The sequence below is a fragment of the Pararge aegeria genome, chromosome 21 (genome assembly GCF_905163445.1).
Source record: "Pararge aegeria chromosome 21, ilParAegt1.1, whole genome shotgun sequence".
Taxonomy (NCBI): Eukaryota; Metazoa; Arthropoda; class Insecta; order Lepidoptera; family Nymphalidae; genus Pararge; species Pararge aegeria.
The window spans coordinates 11,947,692-11,962,454 of NC_053200.1; the positions used below are offsets into that span (position 1 = coordinate 11,947,692).

Here is a 14,763-nt window from a genome sequence, read left to right on the forward strand (position 1 = left end):
AGGAAAAATAAGATTTCTCTTCTGTATAGAAGGAGGTTTCAGCAACGTTTTAGCGTATCGGGGATATTATGTTGCACTAAGAGTGTGTAAATGTTTGCTTTGTTGGTTCATTTACGTTTATTATAGATACATTTCGTCCATATTCTGATAACAAAAGCCCGACAAAATTGCTATGTGAAGAAATGTAACCATGTCAGCTTTATTATATGTACACTTTTAAGATGCATTAGAATGAAGTCAAATGTTATATTTACCGCTAGAGTTTACACAGTCAGTCTTGATTTTGCTTCACTTTATAAAGTTAGTTCAGTTTCCTACTCACGAGGTGAAATTATAATTTCACTTTCTGTAGAGTTAGTTATATTTAGGAAATTTCTGTTTCCAACGTTAATTATTCTGATGCTTTTTATGAAAGTGTTTTTACCTTCACTTAGAGAATGGAATTAACCAATATATAATTTTTAAAAGTATATAATTAAAATGTTAAGAGCAGCGGGATTTAAAAACGCATCTCTCCGACAATAATGGCCTGAAGAATGCTTTCCCACTGTTAACACTGTCTAGTAGGAAACATTCCAGATTCGGTTCTCTGATCAAAGGTATATATGCCACTACAAATGACACATTGCGTTGTTTTATTATCATTTGTATTTTTATTAAATAACAGTTCTCTGCCTTCGCGTAAAATATGCAATTTAAATCAAACTTCCACTTTTAGATGCCAAATGAAAAAAAAACATGGAAACAAATCTGGATTTCAGCTTAATCACCTTGCGATATGAAGTAGACTTTACGACGTATTCTCATATCTACCAAATAAACATTAACACGTTTCCTGTCCCAAATAGAACAACCCCATGAGGTTTTGCTTTCGCCATTTTTATGGCGTCTTTAGTAACAATACGTTTTGTCTTGTATATTTATTACAAGTCAATGATTTAATACGTTATTATTGCATTCAAGTTTTAGGTATATAGTTATTGCACGTTCCGTCTGAAAAGGACACGATTAGCTAACATAACATTAACAAAATCAAAGTCAAATGTTTCTTTATTAAAGTAGGTACATGGATCGCACTTATGATGCGTTCATTGCATACAAAATATTAGCAAAGTAGAGAGTAGTGAGTACATTATACTTTATTTTTAAAGATGACCCAAACCCACAAATAAATTCCTTAAATCAGATTATAGTCAAGAGTCTGATCTCAAATAAGAGAAGAAAAAAAAGTTTTATATAATATTGACTAGGTAGGGAGGTCCAGGAAAACGTAATGTACGTTCAACATCGAATATGTTCGAATATGTAAGAACAAGGTAGAAATGAACGTGTTAAAAAATCTTCTAAATCGATCCAGCTGGTACAGAGAGATACCACAAAAACCGCGACACGCGATTTTTATATGCGAGTGATTTTAAAAATTGTATTTTTTAAGTAAGAATACTTTTACGTTTTGTTAACACAGGTGGTTGTCGAAGAAAGATTCATCCTCCAGTTTCATTACACCCAATGGCACTCTCACACGTGTCCATTCAGCAACGCATTACTAGAGTTCAGGAGACGAGTTCGAGCAGTCGTCGGAAGAAGGCTCGCCACCAACTCTGTGACAGGCCCTATGCTTGTACATTGCAAGTAAGCGTTTAGAAGTAATTTAAAGGAAAATGCGGGAACACGGTTTCGTTTGGTGCCTCATTTAACAAGCTCTCAAATCCCAAGCCTTAACTTCGACGGTTAAAAAATCTTTTATTGAAATAGATTAGTGGTTCTAATATATTGTGAACAGTACCATCAATAGGTAGGTACAATAATCGCATCATTGACACATGCGATTATTAATAATATACTATTATTATGCGTCAATAACCTTAATTCACGAACTTCATTTGCATGTAACTCTGAAATCCGGCTAACTAGAGTTTTAATGTTTTTGGTAATGTATTGTTATTATTAAATCCTTCAAAACGAGATAAATTCCAAGAAGGCACCTTATAAGTACTATGTGAAACCAAATCCCATACTCAATACGGCATTCTCCTTTAAGGAATTAAGAATATCACTAGCTTTAACGGTGAAGATAAACATCGTGAGGATACCTGCATGCCTGAGGGTAACGTTAACTCCATAACGTTTTCAAAGGTGTGAAGTCTTTTAATCAGCACTTGGCCAGTGTGGTGGATTCTCTAACTCTCCTCATTCTGGGAGGAGACCCTTCAGTAGCGTGCATAAGGTTTTTGACCAGGGTATGCATAAAGCAGGTACATGGCGTAAAATGGAAAAAATCCCCTCCAATACGGGTTGTATAAACCCTGAATAACTTCATTCTCATCATGGTTTTTCTAACGACAATAAAAATAACGTAGACAAGTTATTAAGAACAAATCAACATTTCGAAGAAGAGTTTTTACACACATGTCGCTCTAAGTCTTTTAACCTTAAACAACTCATGATTGAACAGCCAAGAAAACATTAACATGCAAAGATACAGAGGAAATACTGAAGGAAACATACATTAACAGTAAATAGTACATACATACACATAACATTTTTCAACCAAAATACATATATAATTATATGTATTTTACCCTAACTCATTGTACTTGTATTTTCGTCGTATATGATATAAATATTTTGAACACCAGAGTAATTCTCCTAGTCATTTATCAATTGCAGTGAGAAGTTATAAATGATCTCCACGAGATTGTGAAGGCTACTAGCAATCGATTGTTTAAACCTATTTAAAAAAATCCCAGGCCAGAGTAATTAGAATCATTTTAACAATGTTTTCAAGAATATAAAGAAAGTGAACAAGTATCGTTTCCACATCGTTTTTTTAATTAAAAACAAACAAATTTATGGACAGTTATTTTGGCGGTTAATTAGCAAAATTTATGCATATCAAATTAATTAACGGAATAAAGGGTCAAAGGTGGCGCTCATTAAAACACGCTGTAAAAAATATTAACTTAAAACTGCTTCAAATGAACGACGACAGTGTAATTTCAATTAGCTGCCTCGAAAAGGTATAACATCGCTTAATTTTAATTTTAGTGACGGTGGCGGGCGTTCGGGCGTGTATTTAGCGGTTGATGCGAATTTAGAATTAGCCGAAGAAGAAGACTGCTTTGATGTCTTCGGATATTTAAAGAAATTGAGACAATCCAGAAAAGGCCTTATAGAAAACGAGGTATGAAAGTCTTTTTATTTAAAACAAACTCTTAGGTTTACCAGTTTAATTGATTCGAATTTAAATATGCCTACTCTATTTTGTAGTCAACATACATATTTTGTAACATCTTTCATAGGAGCAATACAAATTCGTCTATGATACGTTAGAGGAGCACGTTGTTTGCGGAGTTTCCTGGTTTCCAGTATCAGAACTGTCACAAAGACTGAAACAAAAATCCCAGAGGGATCCAGTGACCAAATTGAATGAGTATCAGAAGGAGTACCAGCAAATTTGTAAACAGACACCAAGATTCACTATAGGAGACTGTGCTGGTGGGCACAGGGGAGATAATAGAGAAAAGAATAGAGATGTTCTTGTAGTTCCACGTAAGTTGGCTATAGTTTTATTTTATTTTGACGGCCGATTGGCGCAGTTTGCAGCGGCCCTGCTTTCTGAGTCCAAGGCCGTGGGTTCGATTCCCACTGCTGGAAAATGTTTGTGTGATGAGCATGAATGTTTTTCAGTGTCTGTGTGTCTATATATATATTCTAAGTATTTATGTATATTATTCATAAAAATATTCATCAGTCGTCTTAGTACCCATAACACAAGCTACGCTTACTTTGGGGCTAGATGGCGATGTGTGTATTGTCTTAGTATATTTATTTTATTTTTTATTTATTTTTATGGAAATGGAAAATAGACTTTGTTAATAATCATAAATACAGAAAAAAATGGTTTCTGGAAAATAGAGCAAAATCTTTTGACCACGAATGTTTATGACTCGTAATCATTGGTCTTCGTCATTTTCATAACATATTGGCATTGGATAGTTCGTTCTTTTTGCATTTTCAAACTATTTTGGCTCGAAATGTCCTATATTTTAGAATTTATTGATCATAAAATCTTTAAGAATCAGATTGCAATACAAAGTTATTTTTTTTCCAGCGGATAATTTTCGCCCATATTTGACATCCTTCCAAGGCAATAGTTTTACAGACTACATCAATGCTGTGTTCGTGGATGTGAGTATTTTACTACTGTAATAATTTAAAGAATATACTGTTTGATTCTGCATAGACCGTTCCGCTTTTTGATCAATACAACATCTGATTTATGATTTATCCTGATCATGACCAATTTACAGTTCTTCCGCCGAAGCCGAAGACATTGCTAAAAGTTTCCTCTTTTCAGGGTTACACAAAACCTCGAGAGTACATAGTGACGGAATGGCCTTTAGTACTAACGCAGGGAGAGTTTTGGTCTCTAGTCTATGACTACGAATGCGCTGCAGTCGTGGTCTTGTGTGTGCCACAGAAAAATTCTGTAAGTCCGTACATTAGGCTTATCTAAAGCATCTAGATACTTTCAGTCAATCCATCAATTTACGTACGTACGTAAGTACACACTCAATGTGATGTGTGAACAAATATGTATGAACGCCTAGATGATGGAATTTTGGAATTTGAATTTTGAAAAATTTCAAGCATTAAAGTCAACCAAATTATTGACCGACTTTTTAATAGAAGCAACTACATAGGTTATAAATCAAATTAAAACATTGTTTTCTAAAACAACTGTTTATCAAAAAGTGATTTTAGAGAATCGAAGATTCGATAGAAATGTAATGTATTTTTTCTGTTACAGCAACAATATCCCCCCTTCTGGCCGGAAGGGAGACACTCTAAGAAATACGGACCAGTGTTCACAATAGACCACGTCTCCCATAACCATTATACAAACATAAAGACTTGGATATTTAGGATTAACAAGAAAGTAAGACATGTTTTTGGCCTCTGTACGTGTTTATTATAGTTAATCGTTTGTATTTTACTTTAAACGCTACTAACTCCAGTTAGTTACGGGTTACTAGCAGTGATTATTCTATATGAGATGTCATTGATGTTTTTAAACGTAGAACATTAAAAAAATCAAATTGGTTGTTTTTATAGAACGTGAATCGAGGACCATTCTTCGTGCCATAATACGAACCTTTTACGTGCCATAAGTTCTTGTAAACCATCCTTAGCAACTTGATGTTTTCCGGGACCAAAAGTAATCTATGTTATTCTCAACTAGTCTTTTCAACTAACTCTATGCTAAAAATCAAGTCGATAGGTCGCTTAGTCAGGGCGTTAAGGTAGAATAAACAAAGAAAAAAAACACACTGTCGTAATTAGTATGGACACTAAACGTTCCCGCGACTTCTTTCCCGGTGAATTTCGATGTCTATGTCGTAGACGTAGACATTGAAATTATTTTCTGACCCCTGAACTACTGCTAAGCAAATAAAAATGTCGATCTCTTGCTTTGTGAAAATCGAATCAAATTTATCCCACGGGAATCGTAATTTTTTCTGGGACAATAAGTAGCCTATGTACTATTCCAGAATATAATCTATCTCTGTGCTAAATTTATTCCTGATCGCTTCTTTTCTGGCATAATTGAGTAAAAAATATATATCCATAAAAAATTTCGCATTTATAATATTAGCATAGAAGTATGGATTAGCAGTTCCAAGCGGTTTCTCCTGCTTTATCTATAATATAGATTGTCTTGCACCAGGTTCAAAATAATATCAAAAATACGTTTCACTTTGCAAACTCAATGCGTGAAAACGATTTACTATTGTTCGCTAAAATGGTCCATTATCGGTTTTATTGCCACGATAAATAACCAAAATTTCGAGTTTCGACATCATTTATTTCCCAGTTGTTATTCTGTTTTGTAAACTTCCATGAAATGTATTAAAAAATATTATTTTTCGTAATGAAAATATCCAAGGCTCTATTCGAACGGGAAAATGCCGGGAAATTATAGTCATGCAAAACCAGTATCGACATAGGATATTTAAATACAACACTATATTTTAACAGTATATTTACAAGCATTTACATATCTGTTGGTGTCATTCTTATAGTAGGAATATTAAAAATAAATAAAAATTTTAAATTTTAATTTCACAAACAAGTATCAATCATAATTAAACTAAAAATCTATCGATCTGTTTATTTGTAGGCGTGCCGTGCCTTACTAAAAATAGACTAACTCAAAAGTTACTCCTGTACGCCATATTTTTATTTGTGACGTCACGTAACGTAACGGAAGATATAGATAAAATTAGACACGATCATAGTGATTTAGAAATAAAGATTGGTAGCACCATTGAAATAAATCTTAGCGACGTCCAGATTTTTGTTACAGCTTTTTTGCATTTAAGTCCCAATATTGAGTAAACCAGACCTGGAAACACTACCACTTAATTACTTGGTGGTATGGTTTTGCATGTAGGGTTCCTAGCTGCAGTCATAGCCTCTCAACCAGTATAAACGTATTTGATTATTGAAACACTATAACGTCAAACTAAAACGATCGTAATGCAACTTATTTTTACAGCGCAGATATTGTACCTACTACCGATTATTATTTTATCAATGACCCGCTAAGAGTTCTTGCAGTAAAATGCCTACGAATCTACTTTAAAATAAGTTTCGTGAGTTCTTCTTTACTCTGTTGTTACAGTTTTCTGATACTCGATAATGACTCTACAATTGCGTGCCGTCAAATGTTATCTGGGCCTGTCGTCAGGTTAGGTTTAAGAAAAAGTTAGGAATGATCCAATAAGAGGTCGAAGTAAAACGTCGTTGCTATCTCCTAACAGATTGTATCGCTGACGGAATTGATGGCAGGAGTCAAAGCGCCTCCGAAGACGGTCCAGCTGTTCCAACTGACGTGCTGGCCGATGGGACACAAAGTCCCGTCATCCACCAACTCCCTCGTCGAGCTGATGAATATGGTCGAGCGTTGGCGACAGCGCACCGACTACGGGCCCGTCTGTGTTGTTTCACCGTACGTAATAGTCCCAAACTAACATTGTTAAGTACCTTCGTTGTTCATGCATACTTACTTGCCATATTTGTATCTATTCAATTAATTTCAGTTAAATATACTAATTACGTTAAGCGACCAACCGTAAAATTATTATTTTTAAAATTCAGTTATACTTGATTTGCTATAGTTTTTATACATATATTTTTAAGCTTATTTTAATATATTTTATATCTTTATATACTTCCTATACACAGATATATAAGAAATTTGAACTTTGAATTGGAATTTTTGTAGTGATGGGCGCAGTCGTGCGGGCGTATATTGCGCCGCCAACGCTTGCATCGAGCAAGTGATAAAACATGGAGAGGTCGACGTGTTCCAGGCTGTGAAAACTGTGCGACGACATCGTCCGCAGCTCGTCGAAAACATGGTAAGTTATCATGATAAAGTAATCGTTGTGTTTTTTATTTATGACTATATTATAAAACCAATCTAGGCCACATAACCGTCATTCTACATAGTACCCTTTAATTTCTGTTTATATGTTACTTTTACATTTTTATATGTTACATTATTGTCGCTTCTTTGCAGACTGAATATAAGTATTGCTACGATTTGGTTCTACATTACGTGCTGCATTATTTGAGTAAGGATATGAATGAGAAGAAGTGAGAGTGCGAACTCAAGGACGAGCTCTGGTTCATTGAATTTGGGCGCGGTGCTGCTCTACCTACTACGCCGGAGGAGACCAGCCCTACAGCGGTGCCGAGAGACGCCAAGCGCCAGCAAACCAGACCGATGCGGCCCCGCCGTGGCCTGTCGCTCGACCGGCTCATGCCCAACATCGCGCGTCCTCCACTGCCGCACGCTGTCACTGTCGACGCTCCCCGCAGACCTCGAAGGGATCGACCTCCTCTTCGTCGCTCTATTCGTATGGAAGATGACGACGGTGCGGCCGAGGAACGTCGCCGTGTCTTTGGGCACGGACCTCGCGCGCCCTCTTTCGACGAAGGCGACGCCAGTGATGAGCATGAGGAGTGCGAGTGCCAACGTTCATTCGAGCGTTCCGGTCCATCCGCTGATACGCCCGAAGAAGACGATTACGAACCAGAGTTCGCCGCCTCTCCGCCAGCAGATCCAATAATGATAGATAAAGTTGCAAATGCACGCGGCGCGTCTGCGGATCGCGTGCTCGACCGACGCGATACTCCGCTGACACTTCGTGTACCCGCTCGCGCCCACTCGCAAGGCGTTTTCGAACGTCGTCTGCCTAGAATTTATAAGTTAGGATTAATGGATAAGTCAAAACGAGCTAGCTCGAGTGCGCTTTATGAACGCGTAGAACGTTCACCGACTGAAGCATTTTACAACGCAACGGGCTCGACACGTTTGAGTTCGCAAGAATTGTTTGAAAAATTTTGCTCAGAAGATTTTACATCCTTGTACGGGCGGGAGGACGACCGGCGTCGAAGACCTCCACATTCAAAATCTACTGGGAGCAGCGGTTCGGATGTCAGACATGAGCGAAATTGCTGCAAGCGGACACCATGTGGTTCCCAGCCTGCGCTGACTCGCCGCCACATCTGTCAAGCACCACGCTCCGATCGTTCAACTGATTCTGACGAAACGTCTCCGCGGCGAAGTAATATACGTCCTCTACCGCTAGAATCTGAAGCACAACCCACAGACGATTGTTCCAGATCCGCGCCCTTACTAAGTCCCGACAGATTTGGAGCTAGATTTACTTTCGATATATCTGAACGCAGCGAGGTCACGTCTAATCGCGATGAAACACCCTCCGATGCAACCGAGACACGAAATCTAACCTTATATGAGGAGCCACATTCAGATCGCACTAGCATCTGTGAGCTGTACGACGCAGCATTTTCATCGCACCGGCCTTCGTTTCGACGTGATGGGTCGCGACGTCGGGGTGGCCCTTTCGATTTAAGCACTCTCGACTTTCGCGCGATTGACGATGAGAGCCCACGCGCCAGCAGACGGACGTCCCAACGGAGTGTCGATGATACTTTTCGACAGAATTCGGAATCCCGAAGTTGGGCTTCAGACTCGGTGTTTACAACACCGGAGCGTCGCCGGGCCGAAACTTCGCCATCGTCAACCGACACTAGACGGTATCTTACAGCACAGGGTGATTCATTACGAGCGGATTCGGCCGCTGCTGACTCTACATTTGCAGAGTCAACAGTCGCGGACGAGCCTCCGAGCGTAATTGAGAGATCTGAGTATGCACTTGCATTGAAATTAGGTCGAATAGAACTGGATAGCACGTCCGAGCGGCGTGCGTCCACTCCGCTTGCAGACGGCGCTAGGCTGTCGAGTCGGCCGTCGATGCACAAGTTGGAGCCGATCGAGCCCGCGCGGCTGTGCGGCGGCGGTGACACGGAGCCGCAGTCGCCGTCAGACAGTACAGCGCCGCAGCGGCGCCGGCGCGGTGCCAGCGAGCCGCGGCGCGCTGCGCGCTGTTTCCCGCTCTGACTGCGCGCGGCGGCGTTGGCCCCAGCGCCGCGCCGAAGCCGCCGCGCCTCCCACGCCGTGCCTTCCCGCCGCGCGCTCCCGCACCTGCCGGCGCTACACGCTGCGTCGCATGGGGCCCGATGTAGTTATAGCTTAGTGGGCCCACCCCCGGTGCGGCGACGCTGGCGACCCTCCAGCGCGTCGCCGACTCAATCCCTAGTTCTCGCCTAGAACCGAACGTAACTGCCAAAATTCTATTGAATTAGTGAATTTGTATGTATTACTTCGATTATAATTTTAATGCGGCGTCTTGTCGGTACCGTAAGTAGGCTGTGCCTGAAACGACTACGTAGTAGAGCGTAGATTCTAAATTTCTTAGAAAGTGATCCCGAGGCTCGCCGCGGACGGCGTCGCAGTCTTCGACTGACACAGGGTCATTTAGATAAATTCATAACTAATTATTTTTGTCCTACTCACATCGGCACATTAATGTGAGCTTTATACATTTGTGTCGATTTAGAGAAAAAGAGAAAAGGTCACTGTAACGTTTTGACGTTTTACATAGTAACGTGCATTATGTGTAGTAAAAAGTACCTACTTGTACTAATTGAGTAAATTCTTAGTAAGATTTTTCAAATTATACATGATCGCGCGTAAAACTAATAGAATGCCGGACTTAAAGAGGTGATGTTTATTTTGTAGTCCTAAAGGAAAAAAAGTAGTCCTAATCAATATCCTGATAATTGTAACGAAAGCATATTTATTTCATGTTTTGGTGTTAGAATAAACGTTATTGGATGTTTGTAGTTTAATTCCAATACTTTGATAGCCTTAACATAATTATTATAATATTAAATTACGTTATTATTATATAATACATTAGTATTGTTTGGATTTCTTACAAGTATTTACATTTACAAAAAAAATATTTATTGTATTAAAGTATATATATAAAATATATTGTATGATTATTATTGTATCGCTTCTATGAACAACTTCTCTGTATCAGTGTTATTTTATTAAAATATATATCTTATTAATGTGCCAAACTGCTTATTTAGATTTATGCTTTATAAAATACTTTGTGTCGCCCTTTAATTTATAAGTACATATTTAAAACCTTTTAGTGTGACATGATTGGATATCCTTATTATACCCTGAACCGTCATATATATATTTATGTTTTATATTAAGGTATTTTAAATAAAAGTCCGTCGATTTGAATGTAACATAGCGACAAACAAATGGGTTTGAGTAAAAAATATATATAAAAATGGGTTTTATATAAACATCAATTTTTAATTGCACTGACAATTATAATTAATGAGCCTTCCTTAATAAAAAAGCAGAGGCCAAAAGTGAATAAAATGATTATGCTATGAAACTACTGATATTTATAGGAAATAGCAAACAACAGATGTATTGGTAGACCATAAATATGTATAATTCAAAGGCAATAAACATAATGATATATGTATATGTACAATTTTAAAATTAGAATATATACAGCGCAGAAACGATATATATCACAGGAGATAACTTTTTTATTGTAAGGAACTTAAATCACCCTGGAAAGATTATGATTCCCGGTAAATAAAATACAACATAGACTATTTTATATTTCTTACAATATGTGTTTTTGACTACAACCTCACCTTATGGTAAGAAATGATGCATTCGAGGTTGGTAACAGGTTAACTTGTTAGGGGTACGGCAGTTTTCTTAAACCCATACCCCTAATCGGTTTCTACGCGACATCGTACCGAAACGCTAAATCGCTTTGCGGCAAGTTTTTTTCTGAATATACTCATCGTTTCTGCACTGTATAAATTTCTTAGCTTTTTTTTATTTTTGGTAAAAATGCAGTAGTGTTTTATAAGATTTTACATTTTACACCCATATTTATGAAATCGTCTCAGGACGCGGAAATATGTGAAGTCCTGAATCCTGAAATGACAAGTACGAATCGATCTTTGATATGTATGCCACACATAGATTGAAGGTACCCAATTTAACGTACATTTTTTTTACGTGTGATATTTGATAGCAAGCAAAACATATTCGCTGCATAAATGACCATCATATAATATGTAATATTTTATTAAAGCTGAGAGCGCAAACTTTTGTTTATTTTTATAAATGGTGTTCCAATTAGATGTAATAGGTAATAGTAATTCATTTGTGTATAAAGTTTACCACGACAACTACTCACCAACCGATAGCTACAGAGTTGATACTCTATTTTCTATAGGTTATATGTTTTATTTACATAGAAAATAGAGCTCAAACTATGTTACACACATGTGGATATATTCAGATGGATGCATAGATGTGACCGTCGTAAGTTTTTTAAAATCCATTTCACTTAATAATTTAAAATATTATTCTCGTGACGAATATTAACGCACAACCTTATTCAGTCATTAACTAAAAATATATGTATATGATCGTTTAAGGGTGGTTGTTAGATGTGGGTATATACGTTTACCTGTATTAACTTATCATTACCCCGCTTGAATGAAAACTCAGATTGAAATAACACCCTGCTTATAGATATATCCCTAACATATAGATTAAAAAATCACTTAGTATGGTAAAAAGTAAGTTATTTTTTATTCTATAATTGTCGTCCGTCTATTGTTTAAAGGTATTATAACTATTTCGTATAGGAATAAACTACATAAGATAGCTAAAACTTATCCTTTTTGGCTTTGGTTAAAAATAGATTTTAGAGTTCTGCCCATGCTATTTTATAATTCGCTCTAAAAACTGGGGTAATTTTAGGCTTTTATATGCACTTCTAACATTACACTTTAGACATCAGTGTGGTCAATTAAATATATTTCATATTCTTTTTTAAAGAGTTACGTTCTTGTTTTTAGTGTTAAGTAGGTTTTGTCTACTGTGATTTTTTTAAATATGAATATTCATTTTCAAACAATAACGTCAGTGGAGTTATTAAAAAAAAAACCACATCTGTTTATGGTTTATGTAACGTCCAAGATATTTTTTGGAAAGTTTATTTCAAACAAACTCCCCAACTAATATCTTGGATATTACATATCTTTATATAAGTAGAGATATAGAAACAAAAGTAAAGTCGAGCATTGGTTTTTGTCCGTGTATCTGTCAAAGTTCATAAGTATCTACGTAAATTATTACTTATTACGATTGTTATTACTTAATTGTTTGAGATATTTTATGAAATTACATTTTAGTTAAATACATAATATATTATATTGACCATGCAAATTGATTCACGAAACAACATTTTATAAGAGCATTTTTAGTAATAGTTTTCGTGCCATCCAGCATAAGGCACCCACAAATATTCTTTTCTCCAATCTAGGATTTAAGTACTTATCAATATAAAAAAAATATTCAAAAGACATAGTTAAATGTATGTTTTAAGTTCTTTTTTGTGGATTTTAGGGGAAAAAAGACGTGCTTTTATATCACGTGTTAATGCTTATTTAATTTATGGGATTATTTCGTATATTGCAGAAGACGTGCTGTTACTTTCCCATCACAAGAGTATGTACAGACCTAGTCAACCGTATAACCGAATATCCATGAGAGTTTAGTCCAGTGTTTTTGTGAGCCACATACAAACAAAGAAATATAGCAGGCAAAATATAATACAGTAAGTGGGACTTGAACATTGGCTTGCACTGGGTTTCTTACCAGTTCATACGAGTTATAATATATCATTTTTAGGGTAGGCAGTGCTATTGTGCATGTATGAAGTGCACGCCACTGGACCTGAACTGTTCTGGATGTAACTTTGGCAGTCTTGAGAAAATGGTTTTCTATTAGTTTTTTCCAGTGTTTAATGAATACATTAAACACTGGAAAAAACTAATAGAGTACATCTCAATAGAGATGTACGAAATAATTTTAAAATAAGATTTTATCCGTATTCCAGAAAAAACACTAAAATCTCATTTTTTGTTAAATGTCGAATGTTTTATTTGTAAATCAAAAAGGAAAAAAACTGTAAATGTAAACAGTGTAAACATAATTTCCACTAAAATCCCCCGCTTTGTGTTGTAACTTAAGTATTATAAACTTTCTTATTATATTACTTTACTTTATTATAGTGTTGTCGATGTTTAATTATACTATTATTTTAGATGTCATGTGGACCATTATTCAATTTTTTAGTAGGTAATGTAAGCACATGAATTTTCTTTTTCTTAGTTTTAAGGAGCAATTTCATAAAAAGCGGGGCATTTCAAGGAGTAAAATGCCTCACATACAACAGTTAGAGAAATTTGTCGTGGTTTTCAGATGTAACTGATGGATGTCCACCAGTAGAACTAGATCAAGGTTTCTAAGAGAGATTTTAACCCCACAAAGTCTTTTGTACATAAGCACTAAGCTAGGCATCAGGAGATAGGACAAGTTGGACATATTTATCTCGTGATGGGCATGTTAGCCCTATTGGAGTCACAAGGGACTCCTGACCCTCAATCAATCCTGCTTCTTCCAGCAACCGCCATTTTAGCACTCATTGGATACTGAAGTTACATTTACCGGATTACATAGCGTAAATACACAACATTATTTACGGTACGTAATAAAACAGCCTTATCAGCGGTTAAATGCGCATTTCCATCGAAGCTCCGCAAGGATGCGATGCTCGAGTTATATTTCATACCAAGCAATTTTAAGTTGCTTTATTATCATGACGATCTTAGAGCGAGCGAGCGAACGATTATTACAGCTAAATAAAGCGACGCGTTGCTTAATTTAGCGCTAATAAAAAGAGGTTTAGCTTAACAAAATTTTTTATCTACTCTCCGAAGCTTTGCATATAGTTTCGGTTTTTTTTTCTTTCATTTGTCTTATTTCATATTATAGCTAAGTTTTGCTATGATGGAAAAAGGGATCGGCTAAATATTGGATAGGAGCAGGCGTTACTTTGCGGAAATATTATGAAAATTAAGCTTAAACCGGAGCATCCTCAGGGGATGTTGACTTAACAATTATACATTGTAACGTCAACATCTCCTGAGGATGCTCCGGTTTCGGAGCGAAACGTGCGTAGAGGGTACATTGCCAAGGATCTGTTTGGTGTGGAGTATACGGATTGAATAAATTATAAATAACACCACACAGATTCTCCTGCTGTTCGTGGAGTATAGCAAACTAAGCTTAATTTGCGTAAAGGGATCGGCTAAGTTAAGTTCTTTGAAACACGTAAGTGTAAGAAAATAGTTCTTGCCTTTCTAGAACCCATAACTTGCTAATTATATTGGTTGTATTACACTGCTTTGCGCTGTAAA

General features: G+C 36.7%; 1 protein-coding gene across 1 annotated transcript in view; it reads left to right on the forward strand.

Annotated features, from left to right (window-relative positions):
- LOC120633289 overlaps window positions 1-9,496 on the forward strand; it is a 188,628-nt gene extending 179,132 nt beyond the window's left edge. Inside the window, exons 8-17 of the mRNA XM_039903469.1 lie at window positions 1,466-1,632; window positions 3,049-3,184; window positions 3,303-3,552; window positions 4,115-4,191; window positions 4,361-4,492; window positions 4,814-4,942; window positions 6,828-7,015; window positions 7,292-7,427; window positions 7,589-7,627; window positions 7,685-9,496. Of these exons, the coding sequence (XP_039759403.1) occupies window positions 1,466-1,632; window positions 3,049-3,184; window positions 3,303-3,552; window positions 4,115-4,191; window positions 4,361-4,492; window positions 4,814-4,942; window positions 6,828-7,015; window positions 7,292-7,427; window positions 7,589-7,627; window positions 7,685-9,496 (3,066 nt within the window). The remainder of the gene's footprint in view (window positions 1-1,465; window positions 1,633-3,048; window positions 3,185-3,302; window positions 3,553-4,114; window positions 4,192-4,360; window positions 4,493-4,813; window positions 4,943-6,827; window positions 7,016-7,291; window positions 7,428-7,588; window positions 7,628-7,684) is intronic.
- Window positions 9,497-14,763: the final 5,267 nt, after the last annotated feature.